The sequence below is a fragment of the Schistocerca serialis genome, chromosome 3 (assembly GCF_023864345.2).
Source record: "Schistocerca serialis cubense isolate TAMUIC-IGC-003099 chromosome 3, iqSchSeri2.2, whole genome shotgun sequence".
Classification (NCBI taxonomy): domain Eukaryota; kingdom Metazoa; phylum Arthropoda; class Insecta; order Orthoptera; family Acrididae; genus Schistocerca; species Schistocerca serialis.
In genome coordinates, this window is record NC_064640.1 from 102,712,488 (window position 1) to 102,724,530 (window position 12,043).

Consider the following 12,043-nt stretch of genomic DNA (forward strand, 5'->3'; position numbering starts at 1 on the left):
AATTCTATTGCCAGCAACATATATTTTGTGTAAGGACAACAAAAACAAAATACGAGAAATTAGGGCTTATACAGAGGCATATAGACAGTCTTTTCCATTGCCCCATTTGCAATTTGAACAGAAAACAAAATAATTCGTAGTAGTAGTAGTAGTAGTAGTAGTAGTAGTAGTAGTAGTAGTACTACAAGAGGCACACTGCCATACACCATACGGTAGCTTCCTGAGTATGCATGTACCGTATTTACAAGAGAATAAGACGACCTTGTAAATATGACCCTCCCTGCTTTTTTTTTTTGTTAAGAGGCTTTGAGAAAAAATTATTTTTGACATATTCCAACTAATTAAAATAATAAACTATTTTACTGACAAAGTATGTGCCTAAAAAATTAACATTATATCTCTTCTAAATTTATGCCATTTATTGATTGTCTACATTTTGATAACGTACGGAGAAATAAAATAAATGAAACAAAATGGTCTACATTAATTTGTGGACCAATTTCTTTTCTACCTTTTTTGCTGATGAACCACGTTGTCAGTGGTATCACTATTTTTAATCATCATCCTAATAGCACAGCTGTGAAATTTATATCGTCATTGTCACAAATATTTGTCTGTTTCTTCTGAACATGTTGCAATTTCTCAGGTTGTGTTTACCTTGGGACCTAATAACACAGCTGTTTTTATCTGAAAACATACTGGATTTCACTTCTATAGTGATGTGAAAATGTTACATTGCCCCATGCTTCCCAACATATGGTCTGCCCACTGCTCTCTCATTGACTGCGTATAATCAGCAGCTGATGTGCTCTTTTGTTCCCATCATATGTCACAGTGAGTGTCACCAACATTACAGCACAAAACACGTCAGAAGGTCATGGGCTCCTATCTAGACTTTTGCCACCTCCTCCAGAAATCAATACTATTCTGGAGTATTTACCCATTTTAAAGTCAATTCAATTCCAACTACAAATGGATTCAGACACACTACAATTTAAATGTGGTAGGTGTTCCAAAAAGCCAAAGTATGGGCTATAGATTCCCTTAGTTGGCAATGTGATAGAACTTGCTGCTCACTCACAAACCCCCTCCCAGCACTCACCAAGTCCTCAGCCAAGTTTGTATCACTGCTCGCCTTCCAACCTTTCCGTAGTACCATGTTCGAACAACTGTATAACATGGACTGCAATATCTTCTAGGGTGGAAGTCATATGTAACAACAGGAACTAATACATGAATAAAATATTGCAATTATGATTCAGCCCAGTTCTCAAACTTTTGCTGTCCTGTTATCAACTGACAGCTGTTTCTATTAACTCCACGATGGATTTTGGAGCTGTAATTTATTCTCGCGACAACAATGATAGTCACTTTAATATTCTCATTTCATTCTGGATTTATTTTCCTTCTTGTTTCATCTGAATGTCACCATCATGTTGTTAAGCTGATTAAAAGCTGGTAACATTTCTATCCGGTATTCTACTATGTAAAAAGTGACCAAATTTCTCATTTGTGACCCACTTAGTAAATAATTTAATTGGATAGATAAAAAATCTCCTCACCAAATGGCGGCAGAACACACACATAAAAGATGGTTGTAATTGGCATGCTTTCGGAGCCAGTGGCTCCTTCTGCCTCAACTAGGGGCCACTGGCTCTGAAAGTTTACCAATTACAACTGTCTTATGTGTGTGTTCTGCCGCCACTTGGTGAGCAGATTTTTTTGTCTATTAAATTAAATAATTTTGTCAATAATTGATTGTTTTAGTTATTATATTAGCCCACTTAGTAAACAGTTTCAGTCTCTCACAATCAAAGAAATAATGATCTGTGTTCAGAATCAAGATATGTTTTTGGAGGACAACATTAATATTTGTTCACAGTATCCATACGTGTAAGAGAAGTGTTGTTGCAAACCTGTTCAAATACAATAAGAGTTTGTAAGATGAAAGAATTTAGTGCTATTTCCTCCTGGGTTTTACAAAATTGTCTAATTTTAAGCAGAGCAATAGACTGTTATGACAGCTAATTCATAGTTACTCATATACCCTTTGCACTACTGCTACGACTCAGCTGTCATGTGATTGTTCGAGCAACACATCGATGCTGTATTGAGAGTTTCAGCATATCGAGAAGTCTCAAGCCTATTCGAGCACAAGCATTGTTTGCTGAACCCTACCCTTTGGAATTCTTAAAAATAAATTTGTACAAAATCTCAATAACCATAGTTTCATCTGTGAAAGTAACACAACCCCTATATTCATCTTTAACCAACATAAAAATGTTAACCTTAGCAGCAATAGTTTAATCTGTGAATATAAGACCACCCTGTATTTTTCGAATGACGAATCTGAGAAAAAAACTCTTCTTATAACTGGGTAAATATGATAGGTATGTACATGTAGCCTTCTTTAATTCTGCTGTATGGTATAAACTTGGCGACTTCAATATCCTGTTCCCCTCCTTCTTTCAGTAGTAGTACTGCATCATAGAACAAACACAAGAGTCTGTAAATGAACAAGATTTTTTGGTCCATATGATGTTTCTCTCCATGCAAGTGTACAGTGTCCAAAACACAAGTATTTTAAACATCTTAAAGGGTCTGGTATATAAAGTAATACAATCAAGCTGATAAACACTTCTTTTATGTACTTTGATATGATGTGTGCATTGAAATTCAATAGAAACACTGCCATTTTCTGCAGTTAACTGCTTATTTCATTGTATGTTTTGCATTTGTGACAGCAAAATTATTGTTCATTTTATATAAATATGTTCATAAAATTAAATGAGAATATTATAGCTGAACATAATTGAAAAATTGGGACTTCAATAAAAAAAAAAAACCACAAAGTTAAGCATTCTATTTATCTTGAGTATTACAAAATTGAGATCAAATCAAACAACAACAACATATAATAAGCCTATTTACAAATAAATACATTAATGCAAAAGCATTTGAATAATAAATTATGACACTTTCTTAGTGTTGACTAGACTGGTAAAAATTATGGCATAAATAATGCCACTGAAACTGTAGAAATCATTCAGCTGCAAAGTGTAACTTATGGTGCAATGTCTTACTTTTTAGTAGGTGTTTCTAACACTTCATATTTTAAGGCAAAGTGGCACTCAATGACAAATAAAATATTTGGAAAGCCTCAGAAGAACATAAAAAATTGTTCATATTTACAATTTTTTTCATAGTTGTGGGCACTTTCATGAAGTTTATTTGGGTACAAGCCCCCGGGCTTTTGGGAACACAGCACCAGAAACTGTAACATTCGTTGCTTGGTCCAATGCAGTCTTCAAGAATCTCCCTCTGCAAATAAAGAAAAAGAATCAACTCTAGAAACAAGTAAAATTTACTGTGGTTCTTGATTTGCAGCTGTTTACTTAATCTTTTCTTGGACCTGTACAGGATTTCATGATGTGACCACAAAATTAATGGCCATAACTTAGCAGTGTAACACAGAACAAGTAGGCAATTAACATTCATTTTGCTAGTAAGTACTTCATGATATGAGGGAAGCATATAATGTGTAATGTGTGGTGTACTTCATTAAGCACAATGTAGTCCTTTGAAAGCGACAATTCTCACCTACACTGTGGTTTAAAATTAATCCATGAACAAAGCTAGCCATACGTGGAACTCTGTACTACAAAAAAACAATTGTCATTCACATATTGTTTGTATCAAAAGGACAAAATACTAATGCGTTTGCGGATATTCTTCCCAAATGTACTGCAACATGTGTGAAAGCTTTGGTTTGCCTAACAATTAGTAGTTCAATCATTTACGCAACAGTTTATAAAAGTGCAAGCATAAATCATTTTGAGTAGATATGTTAGCACTTCTTGCTCACTTTTCACTTTTCATGGAAGACAGCTCAAGCTTTCAATTCAGATTCACAATCTTGAACTCTCACTAATAGGGGAATTTTATTCAAAATGTTCATACTCTCTCTTCGTATCTCAGCAACTATAGAGTTTTTCACATCTCTAACTCAGCCTTGGCTGGCAGGGTTTGTCTTTTCCACGCAAAACATAAACTAGAACTTTACAGTAAAAATGTCCTATGTCAGAAAGTATGATGCAGATTTGCCACTTTGTACCTATTGGATGGATACATTAACTGAAAACTTGGTAAAAGAGAGAGAGAGAGAAGTATAAGATATTTCATAAAGTTTAATGACACATGCAGGAGATGCAATTAGATTCAGAACTTAAGACAGCAAAGTCAATAGTATTAAGCCTGAAATGAAAAGGAAAGGACATACAAAGAATAAAGTAGCAAATCATTATATACTCAACTACATCACTGTGAATCAATCTCCAAGGAAAGTGCTAATACCTGGAGAACTTAACACCACACTGGTGTGATAGCCTTCATGAGGAAAGAACATTGTTAACAATTATTGTGTTAGGACTAATGGTTTTCTCAATGACCAGTAAATTAATTGCAGTGAACATCACTCTCTTTCAGTAGAAAATCCATTTACCTGCAAGGGAGCCACCCAGCCAGGATCAACACCCCACAACAGATTATGTGCTTGCATGGTTAGGAGTAAAGAGAAAGTAAACAAGCTAATGGATGGGAATGTGGAAAAGTCGAAGCTTGAGATCATCAGTACAAGTAAATACAAGAATATCATCATAGTTAGTATCAATGGACCAGATTCGTTCAACACTTGGGTACCTTGACTCATTCATCTATTCAGCACTGGAGTTTGAGCTCAGGAAAAGAGTATAAACAGTGATTTGGCACATAAAATTAATTCCAGGCAAAACCAAGATTTTATAAAAACTCTTAAGTCAGCCCAGGATACCACAGTAACTAAGCATTAAGAAAGACATCAAAAAGTGCAAAAGACTGCCACCAACACAAAGAAAAAAATACATTACAGTCTTGCTTTGCAGTTGTGTGTCCAGGACATTGATAGCAGGATCAGTATAACCCTGGCTGTGGAGATCAGAAAATTACAGGACGAAGTACAGGAAAATTATAGGAGATAGAATACACGGTGAACTCAGGTAGGCATCCTCTGAAGAAGACCAGAAAAGGACAATAATTAAAATGGTCTGGGGCATGTGCAATGATGCCAAAAGACTATTTCAAAATTAATAAAAGAACTGAAGGAGGCAGAAAAAAAGAGCACTAATTTACGTTAACGTGCGCAGTTTGAAACTCAGAGAAAAGCACCATGGGACAGGCAAACATTTCCTGTTTTTGGTACCACTTGTCCTTCCCTGGCTCATAAAATAAATTCCAAACAAAATGAAGATTTTAAGTAAACTGTAAGTCAGTCCAGGATACCACAATAACTAAGCAAAAGTTACAATGAGCTAAGGACGAATACTATTAGATTACTTAGCAAAACATTATAACTTGGAAACATTTATCTAATTTTGACAAAAAATTTACTATTATATACTGAGCAGTCTGAAACTGATCAAGCATATAATTAGACACACAAAGTTGAAACTGCATGATGTTCTAAGACTGTCACAGGAGCAAAACTCAAGAATTGAGCAAACATTTGTAAACTTGTACACAACAGACAGATTGGCTACCACACAAAATGAAAGTGTGTTTAGTACACACAGACACTAAAAATTTTACATTTGCCTTGAATATTAATTTAAATAACAAAGAAATTTCAAATACTTACCTGACTTTAGCAGATCTAGTGTGTTTATCTTTGCGGGCAGTTTTGGTTTTTGTTGAATAATGGTAATTTATACTTGAAGCATCAAATTCAAGATCCCCTTCATCTCGCAGTGCTTCTTCAAGCAACGCTTGAATTTTTGGTGCAACTACTGGCCCTTGATAATCACTTGTAGTTCTAGTGTGTGATTCGATGTCCAAACTTAAAATATTTTCACCCTAGAAAGAAAACAAGGAATGATCAAACAAGGCAGTGGGAATAAATGTCAACTGTAAGGTCATAGCCAAAGGCAAGCAAAACACCCCAATACTCATGGTGCTTCTTCTTCTTCTTCTTCTTCTTCTTCTTCTTATTTCATTAGTGAACACACATATGAAAGAGGTTTGGATGGTGAAGGAAGGAAAGAAGATTAGGGGCCACCAATAAGGTCATTACAAATGAATTTGGTGATGATACCTGTTTTCAATATGCACTGTTCATAAAATTCTTTAGCAATGTTAAGGAAAATAAAATACATATGAAATTTGCGGATAAAGTTAGACTAGGTAAAGAGGTTTCAAAGATTCAAGAAACAGTCATACACATTTGACGCCATCCCTCACTGCCATTTAGTGAAAAAAATTATGAGCTTACTGAGTATCAGACCAGATTTGTGAGCGGATTCAAGACTCACTTGCAGACAGAACTTAACGTGTTGCTCTTAATGGAACAATATTGACAGATGTGAAGGTAATTTCTGGAGCACCCACGGAAGTGTGATAGGATCCTTACTGTTTACAATGTATATAAATTTATTTATTTAGCTCCTGTATTATCACATTCATGATATTGTACTTGTCAAAGTACAGAACACTATAAAATATTACACATTTACATCAGGTACAAAATCTTATCATTGGTATCAACACATCTTTATAACAAAAACATTATTCTGCTTACATACATACAGATAGAAGGAAAGCTTGCATAAACCCCTTGGTTGATTTTACTAAAACTATCAAATACCAGTACTTTAGTTTACTAGGCATAGTAACATACAGCACAAAAGCTAGCTGCATAATTACATATATACATGGATGAAAGAAGTTTGGTTTTATCTAAGTATAGTTGATAATTATGAATTTTTGTTTAGAGTTATGAAGTAGACCTACAGATATGAGCAAAATTCCAGGTATTAATTAATGCTCTAGAAGCTGTTATTTATTAGTAGATTTTTTAGTTCTTTTTTGACTGTATTACTGTTTGGTATTTTTTTATACTATCTGGCAATGCACTGTACACAATTTTTGGTTAGTAAACAGCACTGTCCTGATATAGTGATTTTCTGTGCACATCCCTATGATAGTCATCCCTGTTCCTTGTTTGATAATGGTGGACCTCACTATTCAAAGCTGAAACTTGATGGTTTTTACTGAAGCATATGCTTTCAAATATAAATATAAATGGTAAGGTCATGATTTTTAATTCCTTAAAGAGACCTCTACATGGTGCTCTGTAAGCAACATCACTTACTAATTTCAAAGCTTTCTTTTGGAGTTTAAAAGACTGCTTTGCAAAAGAGGTATTTTCCCCAGAACACTATTCCATACTTTAGTAGACTATGCATGTATATGTAATAAGCACTTAACACTGTTTTGGTACTGCAGCAATCTTTAAGCACTCTTAATATGTAACAGTACTTGCTTAATTTTTTGTTAAGCATTTCTACATGTTTTTCCCCTCTTAGATGCTCATCCACCCATAAACATAAAATATTTATGTGATTCTTTTGCTAAATTTGGCTATTCGATAATGTAAATTTTACATTGGCCCTATTTTTGTTCCTTATATGGTTGAAGTTCATCCATACAGTTTTCTTGTCATTGACAACTAGACAGTTATCTTTAAACCATATTTCTTCTACTTCTGCTGTTTTGTCAACTTTTGCTGCACCTCATAATCATTTTTCCCTTTTATAATGAAGCTGGTATCATTAGCAAATAATATGGTATCAGCTGTGGAAAACTGTTGTGGTAGGTCATTAATAAAAATCAAGAATAACAATGGTCCCAATAATGAGCCCTGGGGCAGCCCATAATTAACTTTTTTATGTTCAGAATGGCACAAATTTCCATCATGAAAAATTTGTACTCTTTTTCCTATCAGTTAAATATGACTTGAACCACTCGTAGGAAATACCATGGACACCATACTTATACAGTTTTAACACCAGTAGTTTATGATTTATAAGATGAAACGCTTTGGATAGGTCCAAAAACAACCCACAGATCAGTTCCTTGCACTCAATAGCTTTGTAAAGCACTCGTCTGGTGTAAGACGTTCCCGGGGGAGGGGGGAGGGGAGTCCACTGAGGGCCCAACCGCACAACCATCCTGGGTTTGGTGTGGGGCGGTGGTGGGGTGGGTGGACTGCTGTGGCCTTGGGTTGCGGACCACTGAGGGCTACGGCGGGATGAAGCCTCTTTATTGTTTCTAGGTCTCCGGTTTAATACATACATACGTACGTACCCTCCGTCACACACTGTTAACAGGGAACGGGTATCAGTTATTTGTAACAGAAGTACCCTCCATCACACTCTGATAAGTAATTTACAGAGTTTGATATAGATCTTTAGGTTGTGTATTTGTATAGTTGGCATGTACCACACAGCTCTCAAAATAATTCTTAAATGGCTGATTTTGTAATTTCTATGCTTGTGTGGCACATCCAAAGTGTTGCTCTAAACTTCTGACCAATAGTAGGTAACTGTCAGGAAAACAGCCATATCCATCAATGTTTCGGAAGGAAGTATGCAAATTAAGTACAACTTAAGAGAGCGTCCGGAGCAAGGTATGAAATGCAAATAATTAGATAAACAGTTGTAGCATGTGAATGGAGTGAACTGATCCTGCTGAATGAGGGTGGTAAATAGACTACTGCAACATAAAATACACGATACTGCTTGCATTACTATGGAGCCATTTGTGTCCTACATTCAAAGCAAACATCACTAACAGAACTGGTGCCACTAACCAGCCCCCAGCTCCATTTCTATATGTTCATCACACTAGTGGTCACCCCCATCATCCAGTGGTTAACACTGCTGGATAACAGCACTGAGGCGTGACAAATGTGGGCATGGGCACTAAGCTGTTCAGAGATCACACCTGTTTAATGGGGTATAAACTGAAACAGAATGGCTTAGATAATGATCAGTTCAACTAGTTTTTCTTCACTCAGTTTCACAGTTGTGCAAAACTTTAAAAAGTGCATCATCATTGCCTACAACTGTTAAAATAATTTAATTTTATAAAATATTCTGTTCAATTTTCTCTTATGAAACATCACAGACAACAGATCTCGACACCATGATGCAAAGGTCGATCCTGTGCCACTTTCTGATAGTTGATATAGTACTGTTTGATACCATATTCCCAAAATACCATCACTGACCCCACACCAGAATCTGGTCTCATCACTAAACACAACCTTGCACCATTCATCCCTTCAGTTGCATTTTTCACTATATCATCAGAGGCAGGCTGTTTCATTATAAGGAATGACAATAAGCCTGGCAAGTGGCAGTATTGCTCACAAACCACAAAGGATTTTTGATGGTGACACTTTATGTACTAGTTCTCATTTCTTCTTTGGTCACCGCATAATCATCAAAGGCTGCTCATCAGATGCAACAGTCTTGGCACGCATGTTTGCTGCTGCTGTCCAGAAGCAGGGAGAGGAACATATTAAATCAAATGGAATAGAAATTGTCTCTGCACACAAAATGGTAGTCATGAATAACTACCACGTGTATGCTGAAAGTAGTAACTGGATTCTTCAACTGGTCAGAAATAACAGAAAATTTCAAAGAATGCTTCGTATCATATCACCCCCACCCTTTTTAGCACCCTATTTATGCCAATGAACAAATCAAAAACTTTATTGAAGCAAGCATGATTGGTACCAAAAGGCAAGCAACAATAACAAGATCATGACAGAATTGCTGAATATGAGATGGGTAGAGCATTATTGTTATAGAGGTCATGTTGTGTATTAAATGACTTAGCTGGTAACATTAAATGCACACTGCCTTTCTACCAATGACTAAATTATGTATGTGGACGTGTTACCTGACAATAATTTTAGTAATATCAAGTGAAACCCGGACAGAATACCAACTTAGTGCCAGGATTACCCAAGTTAAAAATAGTGATACTATGGGTCAAGACATGTAGTGGAACAATTACACAGGTTCATCCATAAGTATACAATGACTGGAAATCTTTGACTTACTTATAAGCTACTCGGTAACAGGCGTTCCTAAGAAAAAAGATTTTTTTACAAAGCACTTCTAAGGCACATACGAGATACTACTAAAGCTTGCAAATCAAAATCAGGTTTCATGTCAGGGGCCATTGTTCACAGGTGTCACACTTAAAGTTTTGAATGCCAATATCTCTGGAACCACAATATATATTGAAAAATGGCTTTCATGGGTATGAATGTACAGCTGGGGCTCACAAAATTAAATACTACGAGACATTCTAAACTGTGTGCAAATATTGGTTTCAAAACCAACTTATTTTCTTTTAGTCAACACCTCATATTATTCCATACACAGTCAATAACACGAGAAACCACAATAATAATGGCGTTGGATGCAACACAATAAGTCAGTGACATTCGAAGAAATTGGAACGCAAAGTTAATGGATGAAATGAATGAAGCGCACTGCTATTGCACTTCCAGTGATGCAAGCGTGACCTGCATGCTGCTCGTCATCGTGTATGCGTTGCACCATCTGCAACAGTTCAACTGTGTGGCAGTCATTAAAGATGTTCAGTGACATGTCCTTTACATGCCATGTACCATTGCGTAATTGATGTACAACTATGTACAAATAGCATATATCCCTCTGTGCAACCCTTTGACAGCTATTAATTTGATTTACTCTGGCCAGTGGTTATCAGTATTTTGTTACTGTTATGACCATTGTGGTGCTGTTGAAAAGTTCAGTAAAGCACGTCCGAGTAAACCGTGTATTTGTTTTCATTGTGGGAGACTGGACATCCGTATGTTTCCTATGTCATATTCTAACAGTGTACATAGCAATATGTAAGTACACCATGTGTCACATCATAGTAGTATGTCAATCACATTGCAATTACGAGCAACGTGCAGGTCATGTTTGCATCACAAGAAATGCAATACCGAAGCATTTAGTTCATTTCTCGCGTCAACTTTGCCTTCCAATTTCTTGTGATATAATTGATGTATTGCAATGCAACCAATGCTATACGCAATATATAAGATACTAGCACTTTGCAGAAATCGACACAAAACTCCAGGAAACAATTTTCAGACTGACATCTGAGACTATCCTTCAACCCCTATGTATCACCCATGTAGAGACAATGAAGATAAAACCAACAACAGCACCTGTAGAGGTATTCTTCCCCACTGCAACAGCAAATGGAACAAGAAGTGACACAAAGATTCACCACCATCTGCCATACATTTTACAGCAATTCACAGACGATGAATGTATTTAAATCGGTGTCTACACACTCCAAACCACTGTGAAGGAGCACTGAGTACTTACCACTGTACTACATTTTAGGCATTCATCCCCTTCCATTTTCATATTGAACATAGGAAGAATGATTGCTTAAATGCTGTGTGTGCACTGTAATTAGTGTAATCTTGTCTGTGATCCCCATGGGAGAGTTAACTGGAGGGTTCTAGTATATTTCTCGGTTCCCCTTTTACACTGATTCTTGAAACTTTTTAAGTTGTTTTTGTAGGATAGTTCGCATCTACCTTCATGTATATACCCACTCAGGCTTTTTGGTTACCCCCCGTGATACTCTCCTAAGGATCAGACAAACCTGTGACCATTCATCCTGCTCTTCCTTGTATATGTTCAGTGCCCCATGTCAGTCCTACCTGGTACTGGTTAGATACACTTTAACAATATTCTAAGATAGGTACTTTGTAGACTGACTGCATTTTCCCAGTAGCCTACCAATCAACCAAAGTCTGCCAGCTGCTTTACTTATAACTGGGCTTCTGTGAGCATTTCATATCCCTAATAAGTTTACATCCAAGTATTTGTACAGAATGACCTGTTATAATTATGACACACTGATACTGTAGTAATAGGATACTACATTTTTTAAGTGCATAACTTTACACTTTTGAACATTTAAAACAAGCTGTCAGTCTTTGCACTACTTTGAAATCTTACCAAGATCTGTCTATATTTGTGCAGCTTTCTTTCACATAGTACTTCATTACAGATAATTGTATCATCTGCAAAAATTTTGATTACTATTAGTATTGTCTGCCAAAGTGAGAAAATCATGAGACGCGTTTCACATGACAGACATTTTCATA

General features: G+C 36.1%; 1 protein-coding gene across 2 annotated transcripts in view; it reads right to left on the bottom strand.

Annotated features, from left to right (window-relative positions):
* Positions 1-2,894: 2,894 nt before the first annotated feature.
* LOC126469772 (kinesin-like protein KIF3B) overlaps positions 2,895-12,043 on the bottom strand; it is a 136,733-nt gene continuing 127,584 nt past the window's right edge. For both annotated transcript variants that reach the window (XM_050097002.1, XM_050097003.1), the window contains 2 exons: positions 5,672-5,886; positions 2,895-3,321 (listed from right to left, as the gene is read on the bottom strand). In XM_050097002.1, coding sequence (XP_049952959.1) covers positions 3,228-3,321; positions 5,672-5,886 — 309 coding nt within the window. In that variant the 3' untranslated portion in view covers positions 2,895-3,227. The remainder of the gene's footprint in view (positions 3,322-5,671; positions 5,887-12,043) is intronic.